At 38.0% G+C, this 22351-nt stretch overlaps 7 protein-coding genes and 1 non-coding gene across 11 annotated transcripts; 4 read left to right on the top strand and 4 right to left on the bottom strand.

The window, feature by feature from the left end:
- Nucleotides 1–1581: 1581 nt before the first annotated feature.
- Nucleotides 1582–1655, top strand: TRNAI-AAU (transfer RNA isoleucine (anticodon AAU)). The gene has a single exon. It is a non-coding gene; the product is annotated as a tRNA-Ile (tRNA).
- Nucleotides 1656–2046: 391 nt separating this feature from the next.
- On the top strand, nucleotides 2047–2562 carry LOC106647280 (uncharacterized). The gene is made up of 2 exons (XM_014363591.2): nucleotides 2047–2239; nucleotides 2325–2562. Exons 1-2 carry the CDS (start codon nucleotides 2120–2122, stop codon nucleotides 2502–2504), a joined length of 300 nt encoding a protein of 99 aa, XP_014219077.2. The 5' UTR covers nucleotides 2047–2119; the 3' UTR covers nucleotides 2505–2562.
- Nucleotides 2542–4144, bottom strand: LOC106647353 (mitochondrial import inner membrane translocase subunit Tim17-B). Of its 2 annotated transcripts, none has more exons than XM_089591197.1 (2): nucleotides 4031–4144; nucleotides 2542–3289 (listed from the first exon to the last, which is right to left on the bottom strand). In XM_089591197.1, the coding sequence occupies exon 2, from the start codon at nucleotides 3278–3280 to the stop codon at nucleotides 2792–2794; it is 489 nt and encodes a 162-aa protein (XP_089447323.1). In that variant the 5' UTR covers nucleotides 3281–3289; nucleotides 4031–4144; the 3' UTR covers nucleotides 2542–2791. The 2 variants fall into 2 exon arrangements, with proteins under 2 accessions (XP_089447323.1, XP_014219180.2); XM_014363694.2 differs by lacking the exon at nucleotides 4031–4144 and adding an exon at nucleotides 3853–4017 and having other exon boundaries at nucleotides 2543–3289.
- Nucleotides 4145–4467: 323 nt separating this feature from the next.
- Nucleotides 4468–5854, top strand: LOC149374977 (uncharacterized). The gene is made up of 4 exons (XM_089591509.1): nucleotides 4468–4551; nucleotides 4770–4980; nucleotides 5061–5141; nucleotides 5227–5854. Exons 2-4 carry the CDS (start codon nucleotides 4813–4815, stop codon nucleotides 5764–5766), a joined length of 789 nt encoding a protein of 262 aa, XP_089447635.1. The 5' UTR covers nucleotides 4468–4551; nucleotides 4770–4812; the 3' UTR covers nucleotides 5767–5854.
- A 2712-nt stretch (nucleotides 5855–8566) lies between these two features.
- LOC106647281 (uncharacterized) lies at nucleotides 8567–14510 on the bottom strand. The gene is made up of 13 exons (XM_089591312.1): nucleotides 14454–14510; nucleotides 13296–13376; nucleotides 12854–13133; nucleotides 12449–12593; nucleotides 11991–12190; nucleotides 11818–11924; nucleotides 11305–11526; nucleotides 10920–11126; nucleotides 10488–10835; nucleotides 10312–10410; nucleotides 10026–10181; nucleotides 9584–9937; nucleotides 8567–9090 (listed from the first exon to the last, which is right to left on the bottom strand). The coding sequence occupies exons 2-13, from the start codon at nucleotides 13368–13370 to the stop codon at nucleotides 8722–8724; spliced, it is 2562 nt and encodes an 853-aa protein (XP_089447438.1). The 5' UTR covers nucleotides 13371–13376; nucleotides 14454–14510; the 3' UTR covers nucleotides 8567–8721.
- fh (frataxin) lies at nucleotides 13573–14765 on the bottom strand. The gene is made up of 3 exons (XM_014363593.3): nucleotides 14454–14765; nucleotides 13942–14062; nucleotides 13573–13871 (listed from the first exon to the last, which is right to left on the bottom strand). Exons 1-3 carry the CDS (start codon nucleotides 14690–14692, stop codon nucleotides 13623–13625), a joined length of 609 nt encoding a protein of 202 aa, XP_014219079.2. The 5' UTR covers nucleotides 14693–14765; the 3' UTR covers nucleotides 13573–13622.
- Nucleotides 14766–14995: 230 nt separating this feature from the next.
- Nucleotides 14996–19838, top strand: LOC106647290 (beta-1,3-glucan-binding protein 1). 2 transcript variants are annotated; one of them, XM_023389758.2, is made up of 8 exons: nucleotides 14996–15162; nucleotides 15360–15439; nucleotides 15677–15813; nucleotides 16106–16269; nucleotides 16934–17307; nucleotides 17407–17508; nucleotides 17602–17682; nucleotides 19714–19838. In XM_023389758.2, exons 1-8 carry the CDS (start codon nucleotides 15042–15044, stop codon nucleotides 19741–19743), a joined length of 1089 nt encoding a protein of 362 aa, XP_023245526.2. In that variant the 5' UTR covers nucleotides 14996–15041; the 3' UTR covers nucleotides 19744–19838. The 2 variants fall into 2 exon arrangements, with proteins under 2 accessions (XP_023245526.2, XP_014219088.2); XM_014363602.2 differs by lacking the exon at nucleotides 19714–19838 and having other exon boundaries at nucleotides 14998–15162; nucleotides 17602–17819.
- mRpS10 (mitochondrial ribosomal protein S10) lies at nucleotides 19552–21253 on the bottom strand. Of its 2 annotated transcripts, XM_014363603.2 has the most exons (6): nucleotides 21062–21253; nucleotides 20843–20950; nucleotides 20645–20772; nucleotides 20373–20574; nucleotides 20197–20261; nucleotides 19552–20116 (listed from the first exon to the last, which is right to left on the bottom strand). In XM_014363603.2, the coding sequence occupies exons 1-5, from the start codon at nucleotides 21074–21076 to the stop codon at nucleotides 20214–20216; spliced, it is 501 nt and encodes a 166-aa protein (XP_014219089.2). In that variant the 5' UTR covers nucleotides 21077–21253; the 3' UTR covers nucleotides 19552–20116; nucleotides 20197–20213. The 2 variants fall into 2 exon arrangements, with proteins under 2 accessions (XP_014219089.2, XP_089447001.1); XM_089590875.1 differs by lacking the exon at nucleotides 19552–20116 and having other exon boundaries at nucleotides 20125–20261; nucleotides 21033–21082.
- Nucleotides 21254–22351: the final 1098 nt, after the last annotated feature.

Consider the following 22351-nt stretch of genomic DNA (forward strand, 5'->3'; position numbering starts at 1 on the left):
GCTCTATGGCAAATCTTTTGTTTAACTCTGGAAAAATATAAGCTGGAGTAACATTCATCTTGATTAATATTTTTCTTAAATTAAATCTCATTTCAAGCAAAGCAATGATTCTCACAGCATTCAAAAGACAAATTGCAGCTGAGAGAGTAGATTTTTTTAAATTTTTGGCCACTCCTCTTACTATACATTTTTCCAGGGTTAAAAAACAGAGTGTGATAGAGGGCAAACCAGATTTACCTGTTCAAGTTAAAGATCACGGTTACCTGTAGGCTTGGGAGATGTATTATAATTTCGGTTCTCATAATACTGTATTGTGATTTTTCAGATTTCTCGACATATATCTAATGCATTCCTTTTACTTATCCCTTTTAATGAATGTATAATTTTTAATAAGTACTCAAAACTACCATTTGGTTAAAGAAAAATATAGACGATCGAAGGGGATGAAAATCGGTTGGAAAAAATGTTTGTCTAAATGAGAAACTGTAAAATTAAAAGCTCCAGCGAAAAAGACTGTCCTACCCCGTACACATACTTTCATTCAAGCAAAATGATTTATTGTTCGCTTCCATTTTGTAATGATCATTTCGTACATATTCGTTGAAATGGACGAATTCAACCAAAGAAGAACATTAACCAGTAAAATTGTAGAATGAACGATGAACATAAATAATTGCTACCTTATTTACGCATTAATCAACAATACAGATAAAATGTCATGGGAGCTAGGTAGGAGAAGTGTAATTAATTCCATATACGTATATAGTTATTGTGTAAGTTGATTAAAAGAAGTCGCTCGAACGTAGAGAAACAAACGAAACTTCCAAAGCTTAGGTAGTTAATTATAGACTTCACAGTACACAGATAACCTTTACTTTGTAAGTCATAACTTTGTTGAAAATATCATTAGGATCATGTGTTCGTTATCGATAATCTATATGCATTTGATTCAACTGCAGTGTACGTCGCGAACTTTGTTTTGATTATCATTATTGTGTATAAGACAAATGTATTAAAATATATTATATATTGTGGTTGGCGATTTAATCATACCATTTTATGAATGTACATGTAAATATAGAACCATAGACGCAAATGTTGGCTGAACTTTGATGAAAAACAAATGATCTAGTATTATTTTGTATAAACCGTAAGAGCCAAGTTGGCAAAAGATAATTTTTTTTCTCTCCTAAATTTAAAAGGTCTACATTTGCCTAAGTATAGATTTTATGAAATAATTGTATAAGCAATTTAAAGTTGTACGTGTAATAGTTACATCAGAAGCTTCAGTCAAAAATCGAAAATGATTCATAAGGGCCTCTGTAACTGACAATTCTTATCATGAATTATCAACAGGATAATATTTCATGTAAGACTAAGGGTATAAAGTTAAATAAAGTATTATAGTATTTAACCATTCATCTGTCTTATTTTCTCCTAAAACTTCATAAATACTTGATAAAATGATGAGTTTAAAAATTTTTTTGAATTTGAAATGTTGAAAAAAAACTGGTACTCAATATTTGGTTAAAATGTGTAAATGTACCGATACAAAGTGACTTTAAGGCCCTTTCGCCCAGCGGCTCCATAGCTCAGCTGGTTAGAGCGTCGTGCTAATAACGCGAAGGCCGTGGGTTCGATCCCCTCTGGAGCCATAATTTTTTTTATTTTTTCCAATTTATAGTAAAAAATATAAGTATTCATCACCGTAAAATTTTGAATTTTTTTTATAATTTTTTTTATTCTACTTTTATGATGTAAACTTTTATATACATATGGCAAACAAGGGCCTCTAAGATCAAATACATTTTTAATGGCCTATGAACCTGTCAAAAAAATGCTGTTAATTACATAATCATTAATACGTAAATAAACTAATATAATTCAACAACCACATCATGAACCACATGATTTTACATTCAAATCTTATACTGACGAAAGATAGGGTAGAAAATTTGAAAAAAGTTACTGTTGGATGGTGCGTCAGTGAACGACTTAACCAGAATTCAGACCCCTAACCTTTTTCATGTAAACAAATACGTAAAATGTCAGCAGAGGTAATCATCAATTGTTCAAATGTATTTAAAACTTAATTATTCATTTAACAAACGTTGGCATCATGAATGATCAACATTCATCTATGGATAAATTATTACGTTGTCAGCATGATCTGCATTCAGAAGAAGAATGGCTCAAGACAATGATTGCCAAGCTAAATAAACAAGCTCATGCTTTACAAGTTAGTATGAGACTTATTATTACACGCCAAACCAACAGTGTCATTGATAAAGATTTCAATTTATGTAAATAAAAAAATTTTTTAGGTAGAACAATTTCATATATTGAATGAAATAAACAAAAAATCAGGAGCCAACGTATCTAATGAAACTAATATCAAAGATACCGATTTGAAAAGCGAAACAGCAGAAACTAAAGACCTTGATCTTACCGTGCGAAATTATCAAGATTTCGAAGAGGACGAGGACGATGACATGGAAGAATAGATTGTACAATTCTTAAAAAATGTCATTTATTTTTTAACTGAAAATAAAATTTTTGCAACTTGATGTAACCTTTCTTTTTTTTTCATTTCTAAAAAGGGTAACTAGAGAAGAACCATAAGACTACTTATAGTAACACAGAACAATTATTATTTCTTAACCTAAGTACTCGATAATTTATACACATTTGTCATTCTGACAAATAGAAAATCCTCATAATAAGCAACTTTGCCTATTATATAGTATTTTGAAAATTTTGTCTAAAGCGGTTAAGCTGAGAAAATGTGACCTTATGATGGATATCCTTGTGGAGGAGGTCCAAGCTGTGAAGGATCCTCAAATGTAGCTGCAGGATTGAATTGCTCAGCAGTCATTCTCGTGATCATAATACCAATTCCCTCTATAAGTGCTAACAAAACTCCACCAATAATAGCACTACCAGCCATGGCTGGTAAGCCATTTCTTGCTGCTAATATACCACCAGTAGCAGCTCCACTGATAATTGAATTCCAAGGATCCTCCTTTTTTCTGAAGTAAACAAGCGTACAATCTATTGTTGAAAACATACCACCCCAAACTGCGAAGCTTCCTGCTATAAGAGGTGAACGTTGCTTAATAGCCATCAAACTGCCATTGAATCGTTTGTTTAAGCCACTGGGTGCATTTCTGAAGCCTTTGATACTTTGAAACACTGCTCCTCCTATTGCTCCCATTGTGAATGCACCACCACAATCGTCGACTATCCTCCATGGGCAAGGCTCTCGTGAATATTCCTCCATTTCAATAGTCTAGAATGATTAAAAAAGTATAAGGCATTTTTAATTATTATATAACGTTGTAAAACATTCTTTCAATTAATGTTTTAGTAGGTTACTAGATAAGCATTTTTAGTTGTGCGAATTTGATAAAGATAATTGGGTATGCATGGACTTTTTCATTATTTGCATAAACTAAATATGCAAGGGAATGAAAGTACTTGTAAACGTTTTGATCAGGAAATAGTTGACTTTGATATGAACAGGAGGGACAGAGTATGCAAATACAGTTGGAACGTTTTACATTTCTGACATACAAGCCACTTGGAATGAAGTCAAATAAGAATCATCGTTGTCTGTAAAAAGGTAAATTCAATTGACGCACAATATGCAAATCAGATCAATGGGTTTCATCGAGTCAAGCAAAATAAAGTTTCATGGGTACCCCGTTCACTGGAGTCGCCGAATGTTAGGTTAGGATGACGAAATACTCGGCAATAACACTTGGCAGTCGTGATTTCACGCGAATCGAAATGAATCACAATGTTTTCGTGCGATTGAACAACAACGTCAACACGAACAAGGGATATATTTACCTTATGAACAAACTAGATGAATTTTGCCAACGAACAAACGCACCGCAACGTCAGACTGGACGACGAACACGCACGAGACGAGAAGGAAACGGAACTACGCGAGTCGATACGTTACATGCTTTACTTGCATTTGAATAAAAAGACGTCGCCCCAAATGATTTTTCTCAGAATCACTTACCTAATATGTTATCCGTCTGAATGAAAAAGCCGTGATATATAGGTAGCGTTCCGTAGGGAAAAAGCGAGCAAACACAACTGTAATAATTCGAAAACAAGCAGTCATTTTCCGGCGGGAAATTCAATCCAACGGAACAAACCCGAGACGCGCTTCTTCTTTCAACCGCTTGTAACTTCACTGTAGTCGCGCACACCCGTACATATACGTTTATTGATTAAAAAAGACGTATCTTCGATCGTTGCAAATAGATTTTCAACCGAAAAAAACCTATCGGATCAACCTCGAATCTGCCAACGGAGGCGTATCGTATCGTAAAATACACCCTACAAATGATGTACACGCACGATGGTGGATGCAAACGAAAATAGAGTGACCGCGTCGGAGAGATATCCAAAAATAAACCGCGTCTCTCGTTAGTTTGGACCGCGACTGCGAGCTCGTCTGTTGGAGAAACACGGCATTCCTCGGCTGTACCAATTTTCAAAAAACCATCGGAATCCCCTCACCACACCTCAATACACGTATGTACAGCTCACTTTTATTTTCCACCCATCGCTTATCCATCCGATTCAATGGGAAAAACGAAAAATTAAAAGTTTATCTGTAAATACAAATACAATTGAATCACTTTCCCACTAAAGTACGGTATACTTTAGTATAACACGCGAAACGTATGCTCTAAAAATACCCGAAAGCAGGGAAAGCTACGTGGCAGTGACAATTTCTCTCTTTTCCGCAGTAAATTATATACAAATTATCCTCGAGGTGGAAAAAAAAAAAAAATGTCCGAGCCAGTCAACAAAGACTCTGGAGCTGGTGCAGCGGAGATGAAAAACGGTGTGCGAGAGGATCCAGGAGCTGGGGACAACGGGAACGCCCACCCGCAACAGCTACTCTGTCAGGCAGCTCGGCTAGCCGCCGGCGACGGTCCCGCGCAACAGTTGGAAAAGGTGACCTTTTTTTTTTTTTTTTTTTTTCAAAGATATGCGTGTAATGTGTATTGGGGTGAATAAAAAGAGTGCGATTACAGGACGCCAATGCCAACGAGAAGGAGACCGAAGCCAACAACAACGGGCCGGACGCGGTTCTGAAGCTGCAGGAGGAGATATCGGTGAGTGGATATTATATATTGCGTTGTATATTATACAGTCGAAGGGGGAAAAAAACAAAAAAAAAAAAAAAAAATTAATTTGAAGAAGAGGACGAGCGAGAGGGACGATTTCCGTAAGAAGCTGGAGGAGGCCGAGCTGAAGCTATCGAGTCTGCAGGCGGTCTCTCCGAAGCTCGAGCCAAGCAGGGACGAGCAGAGCTTGCGCCGCGAACTGGAGGAGCTGAGGGGCGCGTTGGCCCAGGCGAAGCTGAGCCTCGACGAGCGCGAGCGGCGGGTGGCCAGCCAGGAGGACCAGATAGCCGCCCTGATGAAGCAGGTCAGCTCCCTGAAGGAGGTGGTCGCCATCACCAAGGACATGCTGGGGATAAGGAACATGGAGGTGAAGCATCTGCAGGAGGACGTTGACAAGATGGAGTCGAGGATAGGCGCGGAGCGCGAGCGTCACAACGAAATGATGGGCAAGATGGACGCGGCGGTTAAGCTCAACGCGGACCTCAAGAAGGAGTACCAGACCCAGTTGAAGCTGTTTCAGGACTTGAGGGGCAAGTACGAGGAGAAGGTGACGCTGCTCAGTGAGGAGAACAGGGCGCTTGAGACGGCGGTGCAGGCCCAGCCGGCTCGCTGACTAGTGTACCGGCTGTTCAAGTCCGCGAGGAGGGATCCGTGATTTCGGGTGTGTCTGGTGCGTCGAGCGTGTGGACATGGGAAGTCGCGGTCGCGGACTTTTTTAAAATCTTTTCTTCTTTATTTTTTTTTTGTTATTTTTTTTTTTTTTACGTTTCTGGTCTATTCAAATGGTAATAGGCTCGTCACGTTTTGTTTGAAGGGATCGGTGGCTGGAATCTTTGGACGGATCGTCCATTTGACACGATGAGGAAACTCAACTCACTGCGTATTTTTTACAGAGTTGATAATATAGCGTATATTGCAGTGAAAAAAACAAAAAAAGATTAACTTAATGAGGTTTTATTCTCTCAATACTTAGTTGTAAGTTGCAGTTGATCTAATGCTTTCGTGATTTTGATTGATTAGGTAATTTTTTTTATAATATATTGTATACATAATATACATTTATAACTATTTTAATTTACTTACTTGCACGTACTCACTGATTTTTAGTTTAAAGTATTTTTATGTACCATTGTTTGTGGTAATAAAAAAATTGATTTGCTTATAAAATAATTTATTAACAATTTAGCCGTAAGCTATCACAATGTGTTTTAATTAACAAACTATAAAATATTTACCTACAAATATCCGTGGATCTACGTACGCTTCAATCGTGAGGCCCTGCTGTTGCTGATAAAAGTAAAATTCTATTTGTTCTATCTCTTAACGTATATTTAGTGGAGTAGCATGTAATTATTTAAAATTTTATTCAGACCAAGAGTAACTATACATTAAAATTTTATGTAATAGTTAATTTTATTACAAATTTAATGATCCATAACCAACAATTGGTATTGAAAGATCTAGTTGAATATTTTACAACGTCTAATTGATCAGCTAATGTAGTTTTACGTGAATTAACAATAGAAATGTAAATATATATTTGATCATATTGACTTCAGATAACAACTGAAATTAAGCGAATCTTTTCGACCAATAAATAGTTAAAGTTCAGCAGTCATAATTAAATCTGCTTTAAACAATAAACAGAATTCAATTTTTTATTTCAAAAAATTTTTTATCAAAACAAGTGAAAATTGCAGTCGATCGGAAAACCTTTAGATCATGAGGAAAACAATGTATTCTTTGTAAAGCTTTAAACAAATATATAAATAAAATGAAATTTTTATCCTTAATGAGAGTCAATTTAATGGGACCATTGTATTTTTACTTTTATTTGAAATTTGTCTGATTTGAAAAAAAAAAATTTGGAGTGATTGTTTGTCAAAATCAATCGGAATCAAAACCATTGTATTTAAATTGCTTATCATAATATATTTGATAAGATTATCAAATTTTCCTTATGTACTTGGTAATTAATAGTTAAACAATTAAATATCACTGATACAAAATAGAATTCATCCAAAATGTACAGTGAATAATAAGGTATTTTTCTTAACACAATTTTTAGTGTGTTAGTAGTAAAAACCGTTATATGGTCGGACGTAAACATATTTTTAGTCCGTGATAAAATCATTAAATTTTGTAAAGGTTAAAGGTGTGCTTGGTAATCGATAGTTGAACAATTAAATATTACTGATACCAAATAGTATTCACTGAAATGTGCAGTGAATAATGGTACATTTTTCTAACCACACAAGTTGTTTTGTGTCAGTAGTAAAAGCAATTATATGGTCGGACGTCAACATATTTTTAGACCTTAATAAAATCATTAAATTCTCCTGGTGTACTTGATAATCGACAGTTAAACAATTAAATATCACTGATACAAAGTATGATTCACCCCAAAATGTACAGAGAATAATGGTATATTTTTCTAACCACACAAATTGTTTTGTGTCAGTAGTAAAAGCCATCTTTGATCGGACGTAAATATTTTTATTTTTGCATTTGTTTCATGATTTTTTTTGTAATAACAATAAGTGTCTTAATACTACAATACTTTTGTTAATACTATGGCTATAGTATACTATGCATAGGTACATGTAGTAAATTTCCGTTTAAAACCGTTCTATTTCTTTCAAATAGTAGTAAAAACCAATGTTTGCTCAGACGCAAAAATTTGAGTTTTTTATGTTACTTTCACTCTAAACCTAAGTATTCCATAAAAATGAAAATCTTTATGTCTCAATGTTTTAATGTAATACAGAAAGGCATCATATAATTTAAAATAAAAAAAAGCTAAGGTACAAATTAAATTAATGTAATAAAATATTTCAACGTCCAGAAATTTGGTGCTTTCGATGTGATGGTTCCAAATAATAAAACAGCTACACATCAGCCAGTAGAAAAATATTTATAGAAATTATAGTAAAGCTATCTAATGTACATCGAAAAATTTTTAAGAATAAAGTCAATTTTAGGTATCTAAAATTATCATAAACAAAATAATTCATGTCACGTATCGTAAAAGCAAGATGACAGAAATTTATTTGAAATTCATCGAAATTAGACTTTAGGGAGCAAGAAAAAACAAATACATATTTAACATTATACGTAGGGAATACCAAAATAAATATAGGTACGAATAATTAGTTATTACTAAATGAACGTTTCACCAACATTGTTTTGCGAAATTTAATAAGAAATAATTACTAGTTAACAATGTTTGGCATGAATTAATATATGGCAATAGCGAAACGAGTAAACCATACATTTTTTTTTTTTTTTTTCATTACGCTATATACTTAGACAAACTCGAGCTAGCTTCGTGCCCTCTTGTTATCACGTTATTCCTATATCCAACCAATAAATTACTATTGTTTTATTCAAGTTTCACTCAAAGCAGCTCAATTTTTAAAGATACGGCAAGCAAAAGCATGCCTTTTTTTTATCCTCGAAAGACAACTACATCTAAGAAGGAAATTAATGGTTATTCCTTGTTTAAAGCATTATGATAAGGCACTTTTTTCTAACATTATCCTACAAAATGCAGCAATCGATGAACGATTCAGTCGCGCTTAAGGATCTCACCAGCGGTGCAGATCTTCTTGATCAAGTTGGCAGCCTCGCGCTCTTCCTGTTCGAGCTGAAGGATGTTGTTGATGTCCGGCCTCGCGAGTACCTGCGACTTGATCCGCTCCACCGTCACTGCGAGCGGCACCTCGAACATGAGCTCCCAGTCGATGGTGCCCTCGTAATTCATGAGCAGCCGGTGGAAGGGCGCGTTATCAATGTGAAACATCGTGTGGGTCAGTGGGCGTGACGGTATGGGCAGCTGAGCGGCGAGGAAGCGCGAGTTTGGCACTTCCGAGCTACCGTCGCTCAGTAAGATCTCGAGGAGGGTATCGGAGATACGCATCAAGTACTCGTGCACGATCTGAACCGGCGATAGAAGCAGACTTTCTTATATTATGGGCAACTGAGATTTCAGGCGTAGGTGCGCAAAGTGAGCGTGCGTATAGTATATAAAGAGCCATTTTGGCTGGTATTAAGAGATATAATTTGCTCGAAAAGGTTATTGGGAAAAACAGACTATTAAATTTTTTAAATGCAATGCTCGGTGTATCACGTGTGCTTGAAGCTTTGACTACAAGGGCTGAATTATAAACAATAATTGGGCAGTACAGATAGCTCTCAAATTTATTCGTGTTGAATGATTTTGATGATACCTATATGAATAAGGGGTATATTTTTATAAAAATGTTTTGTATTGAATTTTCGTTTTGTTGACGATTTGCAAATTGTCAGGAAAATAAATAGTCTGTGAAAAATTTTCAGTAAGTACCTATCTTATTCTTTGCAAGCCATAAAATGATAGAACTACGATAAGAACGTTTAAATTAGATGAACAAAAAAAAAGTATTTCGAACCTTTAGGGACTTCCTCCCAACCTCCTCATAGGCTATCTCATCCGTGCAGATCTCAATGATGCACATCTCGTCGTTAACTTGATAGTAGCTCTCGATCTTTAATTGATCCTCGACGAAAGCGCGAATCGATTTAAGAAGGTCGTTTATCTCGGCAGTATGTTTATCACCCTCGTCTATGCTGCAGATCGCCTCCGCGAAGGCTATCGCCGAGGCGGACCTGCTGTACTTTACGCTGGATGATGCACTTGTGGGCTCATGAACCTCCGACTCTTGGGTCGGACTTGAACAGTCACCCGACTCGGGGCTGTTTTTCCCCTCTTCGAGGAGAGCCGTGTACAACGCCGAGCACAGCAGCTGTGTATACGAAGGACGTTACCATACTTGAAGTAAAAAAAAGCGGGGGTGTTTAGGTAAAAACACGTCGAGCTTGGAGTTGGCTGACCTGGAGGGCGACAGAGCCGCCGATCGGCCGACAGTGGGCTGGCACGTTGTCGTCCATTGCCAAGGCGATGCGCAACACACCGTGAGGTATACAATCGTGAAGATGATCCAAGTACTCCAACGCCATCGACATTGCCTGACAAGTGCTCGCCCCTGCCTACAACAAAGCGGTGACACATGTACGATGAAGAACCTTCAATACGTACAAAGTGGCTTTGAATTTCTTTAAATGGTACATTCGTGAAGAATCGACGGTATTTAATAACAATAATAATCGTTTTTCCTACCTTTGCCGCGTCCATGAGTATTTGGACGATGGGTTTCATGGCTGGCCGTATGAATTCCAGCATTGCATTGAGCCACGGTGGCCTACATTGATTCCAGACCTTTGCAAAAAAAAAAAAAAAAAAAAAACATCATGATATCTGTAACCAAGTTTAAACACGCAGGTTCATTATCACACCTGATGCCTGTCCAAGTAAGTCGACCAAGCGGTGTCCTCCTTCTTCAAAACGATCACGAGGTGACGAAGCGGATCCCAACCGGTGCCCGTAAGAATGTAGCTCAGCGCGTACAAGGCCGACTCGGGGCTGATGTCCAGCACGCGCTTGCACGAATTCCCGGGGCACAAAAAGCCCCCGCACGTGTCGTCGTCTTCGTTGGTCTTTTGGCCGTCTTTGCTCGTCTCGGGGGTCGAGCGCGGACTGGAGATCTTGGGTGGCACTTGGGCCACGCACGTCCGACCGATGCACTGGCGCACCAGGACGCGCAGCAACATTCTGGATATCAGGAAGTCGTCCATGCGCAGGATCTGCGTTTCAGAGGAATTTTTCCATTAGATCAAAGTAGTACGTGAAAAAAGAAAAAAAGCTATCCGGGTGTACGGCGTGTATACCTTCATCAGTTGCGCCCAGATGGGCTGGGGCTGCGACTTGAAGACGTTGAGCTCGAGAATGGCTGCCTGGCGTTTTGTTAGGAGCTTGAACCCGGTGGACTTGTCGTGGGAGACCCCGAGCAGTTCCGGCGAGAAGACGTAGAGCCACGGCGCGGGGCCCCACTTTGGTTTGGAGATCGTCAGATCGTCCAGACCCTTGCGAAACACCTGCAAACACAGGCCCGCCAGATATTATTGCTTGGAGCTGGATTATTATTTACGACGGATTGATGAGTTGATGATTAAAAAAGGCACTGAATGACAATTAGAGTGAATGATTGTTACATCTGATTCGAGCTATAGTGGTGCAGGGAAACAGTAAAAAAAAAAAAAAGATCCAAATCACCTGGAAGAGCGTTTTGAGGGGCGCGCCTCTGAGCAGGAAGCAAACGAGTATATGGTAGCACTTGGCGTGTAGGTCTCGAACGTGGATCGGGAGGTCGGTTTCGTTGAGTCCAATCATCTCGTCGCCTGATACGCAGACGCTCAAGGCCAGTCGGGCCGTGCAGCACATCATGTTGAACGCGTCGCCCCAAAATTGCTTCGAGCGCGTAACACTTGGGCGACCCTTCATTGTTGAATGTTTTTTTTTTTTTTTCTTTTTTTTTAGAGTTAATTGATAAGCCATATAGTGTACGCGCGTTTAAACCAATTTTTTCCACTTATGTAAAACGATATTATGTACAGAAAGTTTTTATTACGGCTACGCTACACATAATTGAAAAAAGGGTCCAACAAAACAAGAGAATAAAAAACATGTACTAATATATGCGTTCTACTACTGTCTTACAATGTATGAAAATTTTTCCACTAGCCATTGGATTATTTTTCATGCAAATGCAATGGATTGTCTTCTTACGTGAATGAAGCGGCAGGCAATGATGGTGAGGGAATCGTTGAGCATACCGGCCAAGACACGCTGTGCCATTTTGGGGGACACCGTGTTCCACAGGTCCGTTTTCGTCCCTTTGAGCGTAACGTTTTGTAATGTTTTTAACTAATTGGGGATATTGCATAAACTCATCGAGTCACCTTGCATGTACAGCCACCACATTTGAATGACGTAGGAGCATCGGTCCTTTTCGGAAAAGGGTTCGTCGCTCTCCCAGCTCAGCGAGTCCGCCTCGTTGAGGATGTAAAGCGCTATGAGCCGGTTGTGCAGATCCAATAGCCTATCGGCCACGGCCTCGGCCATCTCTTTGTACGTTTTGTAGCATTTCGATAGTTTTTCGCTAAGGTATGATCAACAATGATTTTTTTTTTTTTTTCGGCCATACGTGTCTTTAAAAATTACAGCGAGAAAATTGATTCGCGAAATGGTAAGGTCTAGCTTAAACTTTCATTGTTACAATTGCGTGGCTACGTCTTCATTGTTATTGAAACGTATTTTTATGAAAAAGAGCGAAATTCTGGCCCAAAAATATACTGAGAGTTGTAACGAAGACAAAAAAAAAGGTTTTACACGCGTTTTACTTGTCGAAATTCATTACCTCGTGTCTTCGGGAATTTCACCTTTGGCCTGACGCTTGTAGCACCAGAGACAATTGCGGATAAGAGCCGCGGCCCCGAGAGTGGCCGTGAGCACCGTTAGATCGGCGTGATCCAAGGACTCTTGCAACAACGTGTGGAGATGCTCTGCGATTGAAATTAACATGAGATTATCATCGGTATCCGAGTGTACAATCTAATACGATACTCGATCGTTTTAACGAAAATCAAACAAACAATATAAATAATTTCTTCAAAGTTAATTATAATTGTTGCAAGACCAAAGGAAAATCATAAGGAATATTTATAACTATTTCAAAAACAATGAATAATTTCAACATCGTAGGTATAAAAATACAGATAACGAAATAGGGCAATGATGGTTAAAATAATGGCACTTGGCGCACTCAAGAGTTGCTCGGACGTTTCGACGACGAGCAAAATGAACTCGCTCGGCTGGATCTTCTTGACGACCGCCCCGGCTTCGGCGTCCTCGTCCGAGGTGGCGTTTGGACTGCTGTCGGAGCCTGCGCAGCTCAAACCTGACGGTCGCTTGAACGCTTCCGTGAACTCAACCTCCCACCAGGTCATGATTTTTATTGCGGCGAACGAGGCAAGGCGCGGAAAATCAAACCGGCCGCCGCACTTTCTGACGCACAGGGGTTCACGCAGTACCGTCTGGACGTCCTACACATGGGCAGTTTGTACTTGATTTTTTTTTTTTTTTTTTTTTTTTTTTTTAATTGTTGTTGCATGTACCAACTTTGCGGGCGAAATAATGGCAATGAGAAACAGTTTAAATTGCTCGTTGCAAAAGGATGATTGGTAAGTTTCAAAAAGTGCTCTTACCTGATAATACTGCATATCTCGTTGTAAGAGAATCCTCACCCGATCCACCAAATTTCCATCTTCCATAATCTCCATGTTGAGCTATGAATAAAGTATAAATTCCTTTTTTAAGTACCTTTAATCCTTACAACAACTTGAGATTTTTATTTTATGTGAAGGTGATTCAATAGATGTACACGATTTTTGTCGTAACCAACTCAACTTTTTATTAAATCTTCTCATTGTATTTACATTCACTATGTACAAAGGAATACATTGAAATGGAGTCTTCTTTTAATTTAAAATTATGTACAATATAATTTAAAAGAAGTAATAATAAACTCAGGCTTATTTTTTACCAAGACCATAAGAACATTTGTCAAAGGACACTGGAAATTTAACAACATCGGGAATTTCTTCGTTCAGTAAATCATACAACGATTTTCCATCATGTTTGTATATCCAAGTGCCGTCAATAATGTCGTAACGTTTTGGTCCAGATTTTGGGGATGACAACCAAATTTGCTGATTTGGAACTTGGCGATTGAGAACGTAAGTTCCGTATTCTTTGCCAAATTTTATTGTAAGTACACCATCCTAAGATAAAAAAACAATCATTCAAAAATTATCATAGTTTAACAAGCATCATCATCAAATAAATACTCACACCATAGGATACATCTGCATCTTGCAGATGATCAGCTTCCTCTATAATTTCGTCAAAGTATTCCGACAGCGATTCTAGTGTTTCATTGCATATTTTTTCAAAGCTGATGGATTTGAGATCTCTGAAATAAAAATGAACTATGGATAATTATAAGCCTCAGTGTCATTGAATTAAATTGCAGAACAAACATTGTGGCAAGTGCAAATTATTTTTGTGGTTTGTAAAATACTAACACATACTTACATATCCTGAAGTCTCGGATTTTTTACACAATATTAAAGCACTTGATTCACTAGCCTACAAAATTATTCTACTAAAAATATACAGATAAAAATCACACACGTCTTCTATGAATAATTCAACGAGAATGAAAACCACAATGTTTGTACGTATACAAACGAAGACAACAACAACAATCAAATTAATTTCCGAGAAATAAACGACTCGCAATAAACAATCTATTTTACACAAGATATCCAAGCAAAAAAAAAAAAGACAAACACTTTACTCACTCTTCCGTAGACAGCCACCTCAATTGTCCAAAAAACGATTCCTTCGATTTGCCACCTGCAGTTATTTGTTTATCAAACAACGAGCCGCATTCGCTGCAAATCACGGCATAACCTCGCGAGAACTTTCCGACCTGCGTACTTCTTTTACAACTGAATAACAAAAATCTTCCAGCTTTCGCTCTAGACAATTTCTGGATGAACGTACCGAGCACCGATGCTCTCGTTGCCAAACCCAACATTTCCTTTGATTGTTTATTCGATAGAGTATCGATCAAACTTTCAAAACTACGGCAAAAAGCTCCGAAAAGTGTGTAGCAGACGGCCCCACTGTGCACAACAATAGGCCTACTGCAACGGCCGTTGATAAGAAAGACATCTGCCTGATAACAATGTCCAAGGTGGGCGGTAAGATTTTGAATTACCTCCCTTCCTGATGATGCAATATAAGCAATGCCTATAATCGCGTATCAATTTCGCGTTGGCTTTTTTTTTTCGCTGAATGAGGAAAACGTCTAATACGTAAGTATATCTCAAGTCACGCATAACAGATGAAGCTGAGATCGGGGAAGTTAGCACCAGCCAAAGACGATGATGGAGCCGTCGAGGACGCGCAGCATCGGCAGCAACTCCGTCTTGGCGTCATTGGCGATTCTCCTCGCCTCGATTAATTCGAATCGGGAAAACGTGTTCTGCGCGGCCGCTACGACCGGTACGTATATATGCATAAACATATACTTTTACACCTATTTAAAGACATTTTGTTTTGCACGCGTTTGATTTATACATTCGCTGTAAGAATGTATACTGGATTGTAATGTGTCGTTTCGAAGAAGCGAGCGTTGCCGATGGCGAAAAGATATACTTATACCTGTAGTTGATGGTTTTTCCGTTTTCTTCTTTGCTAAGGTCATCTCATCTTCGAGGAGAACTTTGACGCGTTCGAGCCGAGCAGATGGAGCAGGGAGATTAAAATACCGCTCGATCCGGTAAGTGAGGGCTGTGTTTTTCTTTCTTTATACATGTATATGTATATATATCTGTGATTTTTGTAAACAAAGTTTGGTGCATATATCGTTCAAGTTTACTCATTGCACGAGTGATCGAGCAACGCGCAATTATTTCGTGATGCGAGTGGAGATTCTTTTTTTTTTTTTTTAATTAAAGGCACGTTGTTGTGTATTTTTGTTTCTTAAGTTATAATAAACGATTTTTCTGTTCGTCAGGATTTCGAATTCTGCACGTTTCACAAGCATTGGGAAACGGTTGACTTTAGAAACGGGATTTTTCGCATCAAGCCGAGCTTGTTCGAAGACGATTACGGAGAGGATGCCGTTTTCATCGGCCAAATGCGACTGGCAGAGTAAGTTGGCCGTTTCATGCATTTTTATTTTTATTTTTCAAATATCACACGACACTCTTGCATGGATTTTTTAATCAAGTACGGCACACATATGTGTACCAGTTATTTCCACGGGGGGAGGGGGTAAAAGAGCACGCGCTGCGAAAGTCGGTGATAACTGTATAAGCTCGGAGAACTGTAGTTTAAAAAATACGCAAGTTAACGGTAAAAACCATGAATTGAGCGAGCCAAATTGGGAGGGGAAAAAAAAAATTTATCAGTGATAACGCGTTGAATGATTTGTTTTTTGCAGCTGTAGCAGTACGATTCAACAAGAGTGTCAGCAACACGCGACTTCGTACCACATACTTCCCCCGATCGTATCCGCTAAAATTGTAACGAAAAATCACTTTGAATTCCGATACGGTGTCATTGAAGTTCGGGCCAAGTTTCCCGAGGGAGATTGGCTGTATCCAGGTAGGATATAAGTAAAACAGTCCTAGATTTTTTTTTTTTTTTGTCGCGTTCAAGATAATTTGAAATAACTTGTTAAAAACTTTTAAGTTATGCCACAGAATTATTAAATTTTCGTAACTTTTACAAACTGTCCTAATAAACTGTAATCGTTACTTTTCTCTACATCTTTATACATTGTAAAGTTACATGATTTCGCTTGAAACTAAAGACCACAAAATAAATATTTGTTTTTTGAAACGCATGAATGCAAAGACATTTAATTTTGTCATTTCACTAGGACAACTGCAAAAAATATTTTTAAACAAAAAAATTTGCGATGAACTAAAAAGCTGTAATTACGTGTCTTGCTAATGACGATTCTGTGAAATTGAATAACCATTGTGAAAGTCAAAGTTTTTATATTTTATCAATCACCAGTGAGTTGCGTTTAATCGATGGACAAGAAAAACGCTAATGCAGCGAGATTGACGTAATAATAGATTCCACAAGTTAGAAATTAATTGATTTCTCGCCTTGACCAGACAATAGCATGATTATAAATTCCATTTCTTCGTTGATGACGACGGTGATATTGGACGCGTCATTTTTTTTTCCTCTAAAAATACTAACACTTTATGCTACCTATTAAAAACTATTATTTGCCTTTCCGATCGTCCGTTTCAAGAAATATGGCTAGAACCACTGTACAAGAGCTACGACAAGCAATACGCCAACGCTCGCATCAATTTGGGCCTCGCTCGGGGTAACGCCGTACTGACCCGGACCGGCAACATAACCGAGGACTACGGCGCTCGGCTGCTGGAGTTTGGCGTGGGTTACGGCAACGGTGCCAATTTTCAGGAATCACTGGTCAAAAAAATCAGCCCAAAGAACCAACCCTGGAACAAGGCATGGCACGTCTACAAGACTATCTGGACGTCACGTGGATTCGTGTTTTACGTCGACGAGGAGGAAGTCGGCAGACTCACGCCCACCACCAGCGGATGGTCCAGCGACGTGGACGCCGTTCCCGAAAAAATGATGCCATTCGATGAGAAGGTATATGTATAATTATATAACCACCAAGTGTAATTATTTCAATACGGTCCATCAGTAGAGCAGGAAAGGAGAAAATTAACAAACTCTTTTGACCTGTAGTTTTACGTGACGATTGGACTCGGAGTGGGTGGCATTCGCGCCTTCCCGGACAACACGCAGACCGACTCTTACCTCAAGCCTTGGAAAAACGTGAACGCTAAAGTATAACCGCCAAAACACGTATAACTTACTTTTTTGATGAATGTTTTTTCTGATTTGCAATTTTTTGTAACTTCACTTCTCTCTCCTCGACAGGCGATGTTGTACTTCTGGGAAGCGAAGAACAAGTGGCTGCCATCGTGGCAGCGCTATGGAGGATCCAAGGCAGCTTTGGAGGTAGATTACGTGCGGATTTGGTCGTTGGATTGAATCAGAGAGCATTTATTTATTTATTTATTTATTTTTTCTCTCGATACGTGAACGTTTTTCAATGCATAAATTAGAGACAAATAAACTAAACTAATTACCATGTATTTATAATTACTTCTTCATATCAACATGGAAAATGTTTAAAAACAAAACTTGAAGGGTATTAAGCTTGAAAACGAAACAAGAGAGGGGGGGGGAATGAAAAATCAGCACAGAAACCGGCAATGCTGATGATTGTTTCTCACGGTATAAGCGCGAGTGGAAAGGAGAGCGAAAAAATCGATTTGCCGGTAAGTATACCCTCACGCATGCAAGGGATCCGAGAAAATCATCACAACGACCGGTATAAAAAGTTGGCGCGCAATTGCCGATCCATAAAACACGGAGAGAACGAGAGCACGTAAAATACATGTATATGTACTCGTGTGCAGTTCTGCTGTGTGGTACTATAGGTATGGTGTAAACACAAAAGTCAATACCGTCAACTGCAGAAATGATGATTTCCTTCGTGAGTTTCGTCTGATTATTTTGTTACAACTCTCGTTCAAAAATGGGGGAAAAAACGGGGCAGTATACCAAAGGTTCGTGCATACACAAAAAGGTACACACAACACGAGGGAACAGAAAAAACGCATGCAGCAGGCAAAAACATGTTAATTATTTTGCCATCGGTGCTACGAGCGCATCCGACTCTGTTACAAGGTCGTCTTTAATGCGTAATGCATACGTGTAAGTGTATATGTACGTGTTGGGAATATACATAGGGGTATATTCATAAACTTTTATATGCATAAACGAACGAGAAGAAAAGTTTATGGTGCGCTCTGCACTTGTACATCAGTAAGTCCGGCTCTTTTTTACTTCCTTTGGCACGAAAAAATTTTGCCCGGCTTTTTTGCAGCCGCAGTGTCAATGCCAATGCGAATTATGGGTGTATACTTATTTCACCTGGGCACGCCGGAACCGGTTCTCTTGCTCGCTACCGATCTGTGGGTACAAGGTGCAGAAACTGGAGCCCCATATTATTGTTTCGATGGATGATGATGATGATGATGTGTGATTGAGGGAAGAGACGAAACTGCCAAGAGGGAGGTCGCGAGCAAAGTGAAGGTGCAAATGCTTGGATCGGTCATAAGCAGTGGTGGCAAGAGTGGCAGGCAGAGGGAGATGGAAGAGGAGGAGGAAAGTGGTAGCGGCGCTAATAAGAAAGATCGGCAAAGGAACCCGGGCAGTTTGACTTCGCGCGTCGACTCGAGGTTTTTATCGTAGACCAGAGGGATTTTCAATTTTCCGGGCTATTTTACTTACCTCGAGATCGGTTTGTAGTGTTCATGGTAATTGGAATCGAAATACAGTGCGTTATTTCCTGCATTGAGTTTGATTAAATTTTTCTCAACTGAGGGCATACTCAAAGATTTTTATTTGAAAAATTTAATATTACAATTAAGTGTGAAGTGCACCTAGAATAAACTTAATGCACCAAGTGTTTTTTGTTTGTTTTTAAATTTAAAAGTGTAATTAAAATTTACATTAGCACAAAGTAACGGTAAAATGAAGTGGAACGTTATTTTAATCACCGCAGGAGTAGCAATGATCGTCGATAGTTGCAATGGTGCTAACTTCCGTCCAGTTTTCCGTTCGAAACGAGCTGGTAAGAAAAATTGAAAAACCCGAAATAGATCTTTTAATCGCTTAAATTATATTGATCATCAGTTTATGGCTGAAAAATAAAAAAATAAAGCCTTGAACTGGTTATCGACGAGTTGGTTGACGTGTAAAAAGGGATTCGGTAAGATAGAAACGGTAAAATTAATGAACAAATCGCAATAAATACAATTAGCGATAAACTTATTTTTATTTACTTAAATCGCGTACGATCTTTCATGTATGTATTGGTTAATTTCTAGGTTTATCAAATAAATTGGAAAAAGTTCAATATTTTCACATAAAAGACCACATAAAAAACAAATCGACAATTAATCATTCATTTTGTTCCAGAGTCAGATTTTATCTTGCGCAGTTGCATAGCGAGCGCTCAACTGACGCGGAAACACCGGACGAACGAGGCGTCACAGCTCATAGCGGAAGATTCTAACTCGCCAAAACTCACTCAGGAACCTGCAGCATTAGACAACTTGAGATCAAACTACATTAACAAGCGCCTGAGAGGTAACTTGAGATTCCGGCCGAGACCGAAAGGACGACACTTTGTTGAGAAGAGCACGACAGATACGCCGTTAGGAACGGTCGACGTTAAAGCTGCGCGCAAAGATATGCCAAGGATTTTTAAAAAGAGAGAACCCTTGCCGGAGCTGGATAGAAAGGGCACTGCAAGAAACTTGGAACACGACGCGCGTATAATTGTTGTCCAGACTCTGAAGCACTGATTTAATCTTTACAACTGTGATGTATTTATACAAACAATTTATTCAACATCATTAACATGATACAAATGGAAAATTAACAATCTAAAGCGCTTACGTGGATTTGGAGTAAGTTCAGCTGGGAGGCGAGCTTATGGCCTCGGGTAACCTTTGGATTTCAATCTGAAAATCAAAATTATGGAGTGAGAAAACAAGTTCTCATTGCTTAATCTCTTATTGTTTACTGTATTTATTTTTTTGCATAAAATGAAAGAACTGAATATAAATGCTTACCTTTGTCACTTTCATTGCCACTCCTTCTGGTAAATTCCTCTGAATGTATTCTAAAAATGTGTCAGCCGTTGATCCAGTGAGTTTCAAAAAATGCATAAATCTGTAGTATGTTCGTGTTTCGTACTGAACCCTATGCTTTTTGTGCACATGCTTTGACTTGAGGAGGGTCAACCGTTCGTGAACTCCTTTTTTTGGAGCAAAGCTTCAACACATACACAAGCATAATGGTAAGTTAAATAGAATAAAAAGAATTCAGAAAAAAAATCACTCACTTGTGACCAACATTAATACCCAAGTGGTTAGCTGCTGTTGTGACAAACGTCCCATAACTTTGTAAAACTGCTGTGTCATTACCCCGTACTTCAACTTCTATTTTTTTAAACAACTTATCAGGCTTGGCCTTAAATAATATCAATGTATACAATACTGTATGTATATCTTTGAACGTCAAAAAAATTATTAAAACTTACTATTTCTGTAGATGGAAGATCACTTGAAAACTGTTTACAAAGCATTGACGCCAGTATCCTATTTTCCGGTAATTGTCTGACTACAACACTGGTGAATTCATTTACGATCTGAAATGTATATATTATTAGATCGTTTATTATTGTCTACACTCTCTTGCTATTTTTAAGCAGTAGCTTAACCTCAAATTACCGTGAAGTTGTATGAACTATAAAACTCACCCTTGATAGAAGCATTTTTTTATTTCCAAGGGTGAATTACAAAACTATCGGCAGTTAAATTTGTAATCGTTAATTTATAACAAAATACTACGCAATCGTAGAACTCATAATAGTTATTCACAATGTTGACAACGTTTATCTATCTAATTTAATATAGCTAAGATTCAATCAGCGCTGTCTAGCGGACGATTATTCTCGAGAAAACTCGTAGCTCAGAAACCCTCCAGCCTCCAGACGTTTTTTTATTACAGATGAGGTGTGCTTCCATGAGTTAATGGTAAAAAGTCTAAAGTATTGTAGTTTTGTAAATATGGTCGATTTTATAAGCCATACATGATGAGTAGAATATTTATACATTTGGAGGTCAATTTTCGGGTAGAAGATATATTGTAAACTTGCCGCAAATAACACAGACAACGTCATCTTTTTATCTTCTGTATACAAAATTAGTTGCGGCTAGCTTATAATATTGATTACATGTCTCTACTGTAAATAAAAATAGTGTAGTTTTGTGGGTCAGCGCCATCTAGCGGTATCTTTTTTTCGCCAAAAGTGGCCTCTAAAATTCTGAAACAGAGCATAAGGGCTTAGAGCAATTTAGTCAATTATAAACCAGCCGCAACTCATGATGAAGCTATAAAACAAAAAAATAACGATACGTGTGTTTTTGGCGGCAAGTTAACAATCTATCTTATGCTCGAAAATTTATCTTTAAAAGTATAAATACATAGAAGGTCGATTTTTTGGTAAAAAACAGATTGATAACTTGCCGCCAAAAACACATGTATCGTTATTTTTATTGTTTTATAGCTACAATATAAGTTGCGGCTGGTTTATAATTGACTAAATTGCTCTTAGCCCTTATGCTCTGTTTCAGAATTTTAGAGGCCACTTTTGGCGAAAAAAAAAATACCGCTAGATGGCGCTGATCCAAACAACTATTACTATACTTACAGTAGAACCATTTTATTAACTATAAACCAGCCGCAACTGATCTCATAGATAAAAAATAAAAAGTTAACATATTCAGTGCTATCTGCGGCAAGTTTACAATTTATCTTTGATCCAAAAATTGACCTCTAAAAGTGTAGATATTCTACTTATCTTATATGGCTTATAAAATCAACCATATTCACAAACTTACAATACCTTAGACCTTTTACCATTAATTTATGGAAGCACAGCCCTTTAACTTTTTATGGTTTAAATAAAAAGTTAACTTATAATCAGATTCAAGAAAAAAGGCTTAAAAAAGAGTTTCAATCACACGAAGAGTCTCCTAAGAATAGA

This window comes from Copidosoma floridanum, unplaced genomic scaffold, assembly GCF_036245765.1.
Source record: "Copidosoma floridanum isolate Cflo_tuat_1 unplaced genomic scaffold, Cflo_Japanese_pri ptg000013l, whole genome shotgun sequence".
Lineage (NCBI taxonomy): Eukaryota > Metazoa > Arthropoda > Insecta > Hymenoptera > Encyrtidae > Copidosoma > Copidosoma floridanum.